This window comes from Chiloscyllium plagiosum, unplaced genomic scaffold (genome assembly GCF_037043375.1).
Source record: "Chiloscyllium plagiosum isolate Xiang-an unplaced genomic scaffold, Cpla_swu_hap1 HiC_scaffold_45, whole genome shotgun sequence".
Classification (NCBI taxonomy): Eukaryota; Metazoa; Chordata; class Chondrichthyes; order Orectolobiformes; family Hemiscylliidae; genus Chiloscyllium; species Chiloscyllium plagiosum.
In genome coordinates, this window is record NW_028270183.1 from 5,908,454 (window position 1) to 5,920,635 (window position 12,182).

Consider the following 12,182-nt stretch of genomic DNA (forward strand, 5'->3'; position numbering starts at 1 on the left):
CTGGTGTGTTTCTGGAAGACTTTAATGGAATTAAAGTTCAGCACCTTTATTGTCCATTTTAAATTCACAGCAGATAAGCTTTTCCTTTTCTCTGACACGTTACAGCAAGAAGTGACTTCTAGATTTTATAAGTGTGTACAACGTCATCTGATTATGACAGAATAGGAAAGTCCACCTCAATCTGGCAAAACATGCGACACACTGTCAGACATCACAATTCTGACTCGTTCGATCAACAATCTGCACTTGGACAACTTTCGCCAGAGAAAGAGAGAGAGTACATGTGTGAGAGAGTGACACTGACTGAGAGAGGGAGACACAGAGATAGGCAAAGACAGAGAGGAGCAGAAATGGAAAGAGAGGGAGAGAGACAGAGAGGGAAAGAAAGGCTGGGAGAGAGGGAAGGACAGATAGACAATGACAAAGAGAAGGGGAGAGTGAGACAAAGAGACAGACAGAGAGGGACAGAAACGGACAGAGAGTCAGACAGAGAGAGAGAGAGAGAGAGACACACACAGACAGGAACACAGAGAGGGACAGAAAGAGATATATTTGTCCAGGTGGATTGGAATCACGGTCATAAACCCAGGCCTGGAGATGGGGGTTACATGACCACCTCCACAGTGTGTTCTCCAGCGGGAAGGCACAGTTCATCATCGACGTATTCCCTTACCCAATCAAATGTCCTCATCGCAACATCTCTTTGAAATAAGAACATGTCCAGAGAAAGTTCAAGTTAAACCCTTATTTTTGTTGCGTGGATCCTACACTGTCCCCATCACAGCTACAGCCTGGACTGTAAGCCCAACTTGCTAAACAGTCTGGGGCACTCTGAGTTGGAGCGTTAGCCACACTCCCAGTTGACAGGCCTAACTTACACTGAGGCCTGGGGCCTATTGAGTAGCACATCCCAGGCCCAGTGGAGGCTGTCAAGGTGACACAATGCAAGAGGGTCAATTGTAGGGCAGAGGGAAGTCACAGACATTGATCTTCTCAAGGGGATGAACGGATGTGGACACAAGGATGAAGATTTTCAATCTGAACGGTTTGGAGTTGGGATTGGAGACAGCAAAATATAGGTCAGAAAGATTATACCTGATCTTTACCCAGAAGGTCTGCGAGGTTGGTGAGTGAGACCCTTTTTATCAGGCCCCCAGACACCCACCCTGTTCCTCGTCTCAGACAATATATTTCAGTTTGTAGTACATGGCTGGCCACCAAAATGAATTCTAAGACGGTCAGAAATCGAGCTGGATGAGATGTTGGGATTAGAGACACAACTCAGATCGCAGCTTTTCCCTCAATGTTGACCACTGAAATTCTTTCGAGAATACCAAACTCTGTAAAACAAGGTTTGGAATTGTGTTCGGCATGGACACATTGGATCGAAGGGTCTGTTTCTGTGCTGTATAACTCTCTGACTCATACCTAATAAAGCAGAAAAGGTCTTTTTCTGTCTCCAGGGACCAGGCCTTTGGTTCGGTTTAGTCACATTGTGAAAAACTGAGCTATCTTGCCCGCATCTGAATGGATAGCAGTCATAATGTACAGGGCTGAACTCGCACTCACACACGTACCTTTATATATACACAAACCCACACATGCATGCACTCAATGCCCACACAGTAACCACGGCGAAGGACAGGCATGTTTACTCCCGGTGTACCTGTACAGGGTACCGGGTCATGCCTGCCAAAACCGAGCCTTGAGAACGTGGGGTCAGAGTTCAAAAAAAAAAGCGGGAGTGAATGCAGAATCCACAAATAGCGTGTCACTTTCCAGCGAGGGTGAAAGCTAACAGGTCTTCCCTTGGCAGTGTGCAAAGGCTGCCTTCCCCAGACCATGACCCTGTAAGTCTTTGACCTCTGAACCCCGCTGTTCAGTTGTAGAGATCGTCATCCCCCTCTTCGCGATACAAGTTCCCTCCACTCCCTCCGTCACCGCTCCCCTGGCCGCCACTCGGATTGCTGGACGGAAACCTGAAAGAGGAAAGGAAATGGATGGGAATTTGGGAAAGATTAGGAACATTGCTGGAAAAGACTAGATGGGTCGCTAGATCTTTTCCTCTTGCCCTCATCAGGACACATGCCAAATTTCAAACCAGCGCAGTAGTTTAACCACAGGAGAAACAAGGGTGCTAACTGGTTGGCTTAATTTGGACTGCTTTCTCCATGGCAACACCTCAACCAATCAGGAACCAAAGGTTCCCCAAGCTTCTGGATAAATCAAAGTGCAAGGCTTGGACACATCCCTTTTGTTTCCAGAGGATGTATCCCTGCATGTGATGGTTTATTACTAATGACTCATGTATAATAGAGATAATAGTGATGTCCATAATATTACAACATTATTTCTCCAGGACAGCTGCAAACAACAATCCCATCAACTTTTGAAAATCCCTCTTGAACATGTTATTGCATTGTCCAGCCAGTGCTTTGACAATCTACATGTACATTAAAATGATATCTTCAAACCAGACCAGTAAGGGTTCGTTGTCATGGCAATGAGAAATTGAAACAAGGTAGAAAAATACATGTGAATAGGCCTGGCTGCCATAGTTGTGGGTATGTTCGCCGAGGTGGGAAGTTAATCTGCAGACATTTTATCCCCTGTCTAGGTGACATCCTCAATACTGTGGAGGCTCCTGTGTGGCACTACTGTACTGTGTCACCTGGAGTTTATTTGGTTGCAGTCCTGCAGTTTCTGGTTGTTCATTGTAGTGGCTGGTATATTGGGTCTAGGTCTATGTGCTGTCCGTGGATGATGGCCATGGTTCTAGAAATTCTCCGGCTACTCTCTGTCTTTGATCATTGTGTTGTCCCAGTCCAGTTTGTGGTCCTTGTCATCTGTGTGTGTGGCCACTAGGGACAGCTGCTCACGGCATTCAGTGGCTAGTTGGTGTTTGTAGATGCGGAATACTAGTTGTCTGCCTGTTTGTCCGAGATAGTATCTCATGGAGCTTTTGCATGGAATCTTGTAAATTACCTTAGTCTTGCACATGATGGGTATAGGGTCTTTAGTCCTGGTGTGTTGTTGTCTGAGCGTGGCCTGGCTCTTTTCACTGGAAGGGACTTTGATTGTCTATGGGAACTATTCTTTTACGGAGTGAACACAGAGCCACCCGGAGATGTTTTTAATGTATTTTTCTGTGCATCCGGAAAAGTACTGGAATTATCACAATATGGGGGGGATTCATTCAGCACGTATTCTTAGATTCAGAATAGTATTAATGTCAGAGACCAAAGCAGAAAGTGCTGGAGAAACCCAGCAGGTCTGGCAACATCTTTGCAGAGAGAGAGAAAAAAACAGAGGTAATGTTTCGGATCCAGTGACCCTTCCTGAGAACTGATCTTCGTGTCAAGGACTTTGCACCACTCATGGGCTTTCCCACCATCGAGATTGGGTTCACAAGACCGGGACCATGCAATCGGAGATGGTACTCCGAGTGCCACCAGCGCCAAAGTCCTCAATGGATAGGGCCCAGTTCTGCAGAGGAAGGGTCAGTGGAACTGAAAAGTTAATTCTGTTTTTCTCTCTCTCGCTCCACAGATGCAGCCAGACCTGCTGCGTTTCGCCTACGCTTTCTGGTTTTGAATGCAGATGTACAACACTGACTGCATCAGACAGTGATGATGAGCATTCTGAAACTAGACACAGACTGAATGGGTCAAGGCCAGAGGCACAAACCAATGGCTCAGTGAACATAGCAGTCTCGGTTACATCACAATGCCATGTGCTCAAACACCAGCACTACTCTCTCCAAGGAATGGAGCAGAAGCTCTGAGCAGGCACAGTTGGTATGATCCTTAGGGAGCGCCGCACTGTCACAGGGCCAGTGCTGAGGGAGTGCCGCACTGTCGGAGGGCCAGTGCTGAGGGAGTGCCGCACTGTCAGAGGATCAGTGCTGAGGGAGTGCTGCACTGTCAGAGGGTCAGTGCTGAGGGAGTGCCGCACTGTCGGAGGGTCAGTGCTGAGGGAGTGCCGCACTGTCGGAGGGTCAGTGCTGAGGGAGCTCCGCACTGTCAGAGGGTCAGTGCTGAGGGAGCGCTGCACTGTCAGAGGGTCAGTGCTGAGGGTGTGCCACACTGTCAGAGGGTCAGTGCTGAGGGAGCGCCGCACTGTCGGAGGGTCAGTGCTGAGGGAGCGCCGCAATGTCGGAGGGTCAGTGCTGTGGGAGTGCCGCACTGTCAGTGGGTCAGTGCTGAGGGAGCGCCGCTCTGTCGGAGGGTCAGTGCTGAGGGAGCGCCGCAATGTCGGAGGGTCAGTGCTGAGGGAGTGCCGCACTGTCAGTGGGTCAGTGCTGAGGGAGCGCCGCTCTGTCGGAGGGTCAGTGCTGAGGGAGTGCTGCACTGTCCGAGGGTCAGTGCTGAGGGAGTGCCACTGCTGAGGGAGTGCCATAATGTCGGAGGGCCAGTGCTGAGGGAGTGCCGCAGTGTCGGACAGTCAGTGCTGAGTGAGTGCTACACTGTCGGACGGTCAGTGCTGAGTGAGTGCCGCACTGTCATAGGGTCAGTGCTGAGGGAGTGCTACACTGTCAGAGGGTCAGTGCTGAGGGAGTGCCGCACTGTCAGAGGGTCAGTGCTGAGGGAGTGCCGCACTGCCAGAGGGTCCGTGCTGAGGGAGTGCTGCACTGTTAGAGGGTCAGTGCTGAGGGAATGCCGCACTGTCGGAGCATCAGTGTTGAGGGAGTGCCGCACTGTCACAGGGTCAGTGCTGAGGGAGTGCCGCACTGTCAGAGGGTCAGTGCTGAAGGAATGCCACACTGTCGGAGGGTCAGTGCTGAGGGAGAGCTGCACTGTCAGAGGGTCAGTGCTGAGGGAGTGCCGCACTGTCAGAGGGTCAGTGCTGAGGGAGTGCCGCACTGTCGGAAGGTCAGTGCTGAGGGAGTGCCGCACTGTCGGAGGGTCAGTGTTGAGGGAGTGCCGCACTGTCGGAGGGTCAGTGTTGAGGGAGTGCCGCACTGTCGGAGGGTCAGTGTTGAGGGAGTGCCGCACTGTCGGAGGGTCAGTGTTGAGGGAGTGCCGCACTGTCGGAGGGTCAGTGTTGAGGGAGTGCCGCACTGTCGGAGGGTCAGTGTTGAGGGAGTGCCGCACTGTCGGAGGGTCAGTGCTGAGGGAGTGCCGCACTGTCGGAGGGTCAGTGCTGAGGGAGTGCCGCACTGTCGGAGGGTCAGTGTTGAGGGAGTGCCGCACTGTCGGAGGGTCAGTGTTGAGGGAGTGCCGCACTGTCGGAGGGTCAGTGCTGAGGGAGTGCCACACTGTCGGAGGGTCAGTGCTGAGGGAGTGCAGCACTGTCAGAGGGTTAGTGCTGAGGGAGTGCCGCACTGTCAGAGGGTCAGTGTTGAGGGAGTGCCACACTGTCAGAGGGTCAGTGCTGAGGGAGCGCCGCACTGTCAGAGGGTCAGTGCTGAGGGAGTGCCACACTGTCGGAGGGTCAGTGTTGAGGGAGTGCCGCACTGTCAGAGGGTCAGTGCTGAGGGAGCGCCGCACTGTCAGAGGGTCAGTGCTGAGGGAGCGCCGCACTGTCAGAGGGTCAGTGCTGAGGGAGTGCCGCAATGTCGGAGGGTCAGTGCTGAGGGAGTGCAGCACTGTCAGAGGATTAGTGCTGAGGGAGTGCCGCACTGTCGGAGGGTCAGTGTTGAGGGAGTGCCGCACTGTCGGAGGGTCAGTGTTGAGGGAGTGCCGCACTGTCGGAGGGTCAGTGCTGAGGGAGTGCCACACTGTCGGAGGGTCAGTGCTGAGGGAGTGCAGCACTGTCAGAGGGTTAGTGCTGAGGGAGTGCCGCACTGTCAGAGGGTCAGTGTTGAGGGAGTGCCACACTGTCAGAGGGTCAGTGCTGAGGGAGCGCCGCACTGTCAGAGGGTCAGTGCTGAGGGAGTGCCACACTGTCGGAGGGTCAGTGTTGAGGGAGTGCCGCACTGTCAGAGGGTCAGTGCTGAGGGAGCGCCGCACTGTCAGAGGGTCAGTGCTGAGGGAGCGCCGCACTGTCAGAGGGTCAGTGCTGAGGGAGTGCCGCACTGTCGGAGGGTCAGTGCTGAGGGAGTGCAGCACTGTCAGAGGATTAGTGCTGAGGGAGTGCCGCACTGTCGGAGGGTCAGTGCTGAGGGAGTGCCGCACTGTCGGAGGGTCAGTGTTGAGGGAGTGCCGCACTTCGGAGGGTCAGTGTTGAGGGAGTGCCGCACTGTCGGAGGGTCAGTGCTGAGGGAGTGCCACACTGTCGGAGGGTCAGTGCTGAGGGAGTGCAGCACTGTCGGAGGGTTAGTGCTGAGGGAGTGCCGCACTGTCAGAGGGTCAGTGTTGAGGGAGTGCCACACTGTCAGAGGGTCAGTGCTGAGGGAGCGCCGCACTGTCAGAGGGTCAGTGCTGAGGGAGTGCCACACTGTCGGAGGGTCAGTGCTGAGGGAGTGCAGCACTGTCAGAGGGTTAGTGCTGAGGGAGTGCCGCACTGTCAGAGGGTCAGTGTTGAGGGAGTGCCGCACTGTCAGAAGGTCAGTGTTGAGGGAGCGCCGCACTGTCGGAGGGTCAGTGCTGAGGGAGTGCCGCACTGTCAGAAGGTCAGTGTTGAGGGAGCGCCGCACTGTCGGAGGGTCAGTGCTGAGGGAGTGCCGCACTGTCAGAGGGTCAGTGCTGAGGGAGTGCCGCACTGTCAGAGGGTCAGTGTTGAGGGAGTGCCGCACTGTCGGAGGGTCAGTGTTGAGGGTGTGCCGCACTGTCAGAGGGTCAGTGTTGAGGGAGTGCCGCACTGTCGGAGGGAGTGCTGTGCTGTTGGACCTATTGTCTTTTGTTGGAGATGTTAAATGGAGGCTCTGCCTGCCCTAACATGGGTGGGAGTTCTCCCTTGAGTGCTGGCTAGTGTTTACCCCTCACCTTGACGTCAGTGCTGACTGTGGGAGCTCGCTCCCCTGTCTCCTTCATTACAGCAGGAAATGCAACTTCAAATGGAAAAGCAAACAGCCATTGGCTTTGGAACACACTGTGTGCACAAAATGGCACTACATCAATGCAGTGCAGGAAAGGCCCTTCAACCCATCGCATGCTGCTATCAAAGACTGACCTGAAGTTCCCGAAGCCTCTGCTCTGTTGCAGTGTCTGCGCAAACATTTCATATTTCCTGATGTCGTTGTCACTGACTGAGCGGCGACCGAACCTCATGGCCTCCTCAAAGTGGTCACGGCGAATCTCGGGGACAGGATCGTAGTCATCTTCCTGCTCGGAGAGGGAGCGGGGAAAGGAGGGATCAACATCAGACCCGAGCTCGGCCCAGCGTGGGCAACCAACATGGCGGGAGCAACCATGGGCCTACATCTCACTGTCACACCACAGACGAGACTTTTATTGGCTGAGTATCGGGCTGCACTAGCATCCCACCACCTTCAAGGGCAATTAGGGATAGGCAATAAATTCAGGCCCCCACCTCCATAAATAAATAGCATCAAAAATCTCCAAGAAATGGAATTGGGAATGCCACCCTCTCTCGTGGAAATGTACTGTCGTTCCTTCAGTGTCACTGGGTCAGAATCCTGAAATACCCCCTCACCTCACCCCCTCACCCCCCCACCCCCACCCCCACACAGCACTGTGTGTCCCTACACCACATGGAGAACAGTGGCTTCAGCAGCGCGGAAGGTCAACAAATGCAGCAGCCACCATCTTGTGGACGACCATAGAAATTCTCTCCTTAACACCCCTCTCTCTCCTCTTTTTAAGATACTCCTTAAATCCTCTCTATGGCCAAGCTCCAGGTCACATGTCCCTTCATCTCTGTTAAGACCTGGTGTTGAATTTAGTTGGAAAACACTCCAGTGAAGTAACGTTTTGAGATGGAGGCACTACCTAAACACAAGGGCTCTGTACTTAGTGTTCAATTCCACACCCGTTGATAACCTCCCCGCAAGATGGAAATGCACAGTTCCACCAGAGATGGGAAAGCCCGGTATTGGATGGGCCTGTGCTGAACGGACTGTTTCATATGCCCGAGGCGGGGGGGTTGGGGTTTGTACCCGGCCACTCACCATGGCTACGTCTGGGTTAGTTTGGTGCTCCTGTTCCTGTTTAATCTCCGCCTCGATGGCCTCTCTGATGGCAAGCTTACAGGCCCTCTGGCAGATCTCAGTCAGGTCAGCCCCCGAGAAGCCGTGCGTTATTTTGGCCAGATACGCCAAGTCCACGTTCTGAGAACCGAAACAATAAGCCGGGGGGGTAAACGCGGTCCTTCAAACCACACCCTGCCTCCACCACCCCCACTCCCCAGGCCCGCGGGGGTGACTGCTGTGTGGCCCTGTCTCACAGTCAGGGTGCCTTGAAGAAACGTGCTCATTATCTCATGGCTGCATCCAGGGAAACAGCCTGAGGGTCTGAACCCCTCAGACTCCACCTTACCTTGGACCGCGTGAAGCATGACACTCTATTAGAAGCAACTAGGAGAAAGTGAGGACTGCAGATGCTGGAGATCAGAGCTTACAAATGTGTTGCTGGAAAAGCGCAGCAGGTCAGGCAGCATCAAAGGAACAGGAGAATCGACGCTTCGGGCATAAGCCCTTCTTCAGGAATGAGGAGGGTGTGCCAAGCAGCCCCGTGGCTGAACACTTTAACTCCCCCTCCCACTCCGCCAAAGACATGCAGGTCCTTGGCCTCCTCCATCACCAGACCATGGCAACACGACGCCTGGAGGAAGAGCGCCTCATCTTCCGCCTAGGAACCCTCCAGCCACAAGGGATGAATGCGGATTTCTCCAGCTTCCTCATTTCCCCTCCCCCCACCTTATCTCAGTCCCAACCCTCAGACTCAGCACCGCCTTCTTGACCTGCAATCTTCTTCCCGACCGCTCCATCCCCACCCCCTCTCCGGCCTATCACCCTCATCTTAACCTCCTTCCACCTATCGCATTCCGAACACCCCTCCCCCAAGTCCCTCCTCCCTACCTTTTATCTTAGCCTGCTTGGCACACCCTCCTCATTCCTGAAGAAGGGCTCATGCCCGAAACGTCGATTCTCCTTCTCCTTGGATGCTGCCTGACCTGCTGCGCTTTTCCAGCAACACATTTTTAAACTCTACTAGACGCACAAAGCCAGGCACTGGTGGGTCCTGAGAATATAATGACCGCCAACTGTAAGTGAACATCTGTCAGATCTTTCAATACCATGGTATCCACCACCCAGTTTCTCATTCCATGAAGGATAAGACACTTCAGTTAATTTAACTTGTAAGCGGCAAAATCCATGGATGTCTACTACCTCCTTGCTTAAGAAGCAGACCTGCTGCACATCAATCCTCCGGACTCAATATTGAGTTTAATAATTTGAGGGCTTGAACTCCCCAATGTCCCTAGCCCCCGATCCCACACACCAGGCCTTGTTATCAGGTACTGCAAATGTGTTGCTGGAAAAGCGCAGCAGGTCAGGCAGCATCCAAGGAGCAGGAGAATCGACGTTCCGGGCATAAGCCCTTCTTCAGGAATGAGGAGGTGTGCCAAGCAGGCTAAGATAAAAGGTGATCGCGCACGGACTCTGGACTACGTTCAGACCAACAAAATTTGGACCCAACCAGGACAAATTCAGCTCTGATCTCCAGCATCTGCAGTCCTCACTTTCTCTCTTGTTATCACATAGTCTGCCATTACACACTACCCACTGTTAGCCATTAACAGTCCCCATTAACAACTATTTACCCTCCAACCAAATCTTAACCAACTCCTTTTATCTGTCTAACTGGTCTTCCCTCTCTTTGGGTTCTGTTTACACCTATCGTTTAACCCCCCATCCCCCCATATAAACCGATATTTTCCCAGCTACCATCAGTTCTGAGGATCTGAAACGTTAGCTCTGATTTCTCTGCACCACTGCTTCTAGGCCTGCTGAGCTTTTCCAGCAATTTCTATTTTTGTTTCTGCTACACATCGAGGTGGCCTCAGACCAGCTGATCCTTCCAATTCGGAGTCTTCCCTTTCTCAGCTCGTCTCAAATCATACAATCCCTACAGTGTGGAAACAGGCCCTTCGGCCCAACAAGTCCACACTGGCCCTCTGAAGAGTAACCCATCCAGACTCCTTCCCCTATCCCTATTACTGTACATTTCCCCTAATGTACCTAACCTACACATCCTTGAACACTATGGGCAATTTCTCATGGCCAATCCACTGAAGGGAATTTTAGGAGGAAACCGGAGCACCCGGAGGAAACCCACGCAGACACGGGGAGAATGTGCAAACTCCACACAGACTGTCACCCGAGGCTGGAATTGAACCCAGGACCCTGGCACTGTGAGGCAGCAGTGCTAACCACTGAGCCACCGCGCCACCCACGACATGCAATGGGGTTCGGAGGTCACACTGCTTCGCCCAGAGGAGGGGCCTGATTTTGGATCATCTCACTGAGGTCTGAGAGCCAAGCCAATCTCTGCATCACACAGTGACATCAGCAGCGAGGTGCTGGGTCCTCTACCTTTTGTCATTTACATAAATGATTTGGATGTGAGCATAAGAGGTACAGTTAGTGAGTTTGCAGACGACACCAAAATTGGAGGTGTAGTGGACAGCGAAGAGGGTTACCTCAAATTACAACAGGATCTGGTCCAGATGGGCCAATGGGCTGAGAAGTGGCAGATGGAGTTTAATTCAGATAAACACAAGGTGCTACATTTTGGGAAAGCAAGTCTTAGCAGGACTTATACACTTAATGGCAAGGTCCGAGGGAGTGCTGCTGAACATAGAGACCTTGGAGTGCAGGTTCATAGCTCCTTGAAAGTTGCAGGTAGATAGGATAGTGAAGGCGGCGTTTGGTTTGCTTTCCTTTATTGGTCAGAGTACTGAGTACAGGAGTTGGGAGGTCATGTTGCGACTGTACAGGACATTGGTTAGGCTACTGTTGGAATATTGCATGCAATTCTGGTCTCCTTCCTATCGGAAAGATGTTGTGAAACTTGAAAGGGTTCAGAAAAGACTTACAAGGATGTTGCCAGGGTTGGAGGATCTGAGCTACAGGGAGAGGCTGAACAGGCTGGGGCTGTTTTCCCTGGAGCGTCGGAGGCTGAGGGGTGACCTTATAGAGGTTTACAAAATCATGAGAGGCATGGATAGGATAAATAGACAAGGTCTGTTCCCTGGGGTGAGGGAGTTAACACCTAGAGTTGATAGGTTTAGGGTGAGAGGGGAAAGATATAAAAGAGACCTAAGGGGCAATTCCTTCACACAGAGGGTGGTGAGTGTATGGAATGAGCTGCCAGAGGATGTGGTGGAGGCTGGTACAATTGCAACATTTAAGAGGAATTTGGATGGGTATATGAATAGGAAGGGTTTGGAGGGATATGGGCCGTGTGCTGGCAGGTGGGACTAGATTAGTTTGGGATATCTGGTCGGCATGGACGGGTTGGACCGAAGGGTCTGTTTCCATGCTGTACATCTCGATGACTCTCAGTGATAGCACCACCAGGCAATCCAGGAGACACACTGTCAATAGCAGGCGGTGGGAGAGGTGGAAATGTGGAACTTGCTCCCACAGAGCACGGTCATAGTGACTGACAGAGATACATGGCAGTAAAAACAAAATAAGTGCACAAAGGAACAGGGGTCATGCTGATGTCAAGTCTGAGTCGAGAGAGTGGTGCTGGAAAAGCACAGCAGCTCAGGCAGCATCCGAGGAGCAGGAGAATCGATGTTTCAGGCAAAAGCCCTTCATCAGGACCATTTCTGATAAAGGACTTTTGTCTGTAACATCGATTTTCCTGCTCCTCGGATGCTGCCTGAGCTGCTGTGCTTTTCCAGCACCACTCTCTCGACTCTGATCTCCAGTATCTGCAGTCCTCACTTTCGCCTCGATGTCAAGTCTGACATGTATCCTCAGGACTGAAGGGGGCTGGGAAAAAAAAAAATCCTTTTTACGCTAAATATCAGCACGCCCCACCACCTGCAGTCACACTGGACATGAACTCGGCTTCTCACTTCCCACAGACACTGCCAGACCTGGAGGAGTTGCTCTCTGGCACCCTCTGGGTTCACTCCAGATTTCCAACGGGGAGGGAGGATGCTCGGGTGGCTAGTTGAATGGAGCTGCCTTGATGCTGAAAATACAACAACTTGGACCCTCACCCTGAGGCGGGGAGGAGTGGGAGGTGCTCGAAGGGGAGTGGGGGGACATCGGTTGGCAAACACCGAGAGGGCAATTTACAAACACCGTGCGTGACGTGGAT

At 52.6% G+C, this 12,182-nt stretch overlaps 1 protein-coding gene across 2 annotated transcripts in view; it reads right to left on the bottom strand.

The window, feature by feature from the left end:
* Nucleotides 1–30: 30 nt before the first annotated feature.
* LOC122552381 (transitional endoplasmic reticulum ATPase-like) overlaps nt 31–12,182 on the bottom strand; it is a 58,888-nt gene continuing 46,736 nt past the window's right edge. For both annotated transcript variants that reach the window (XM_087983464.1, XM_087983465.1), the window contains exons 16-18: nt 8,012–8,170; nt 7,054–7,205; nt 31–1,979 (exon numbers count right to left, since the gene is read on the bottom strand). In XM_087983464.1, the coding sequence (XP_087839590.1) occupies nt 1,880–1,979; nt 7,054–7,205; nt 8,012–8,170 (411 nt within the window). In that variant the 3' untranslated portion in view covers nt 31–1,879. The remainder of the gene's footprint in view (nt 1,980–7,053; nt 7,206–8,011; nt 8,171–12,182) is intronic.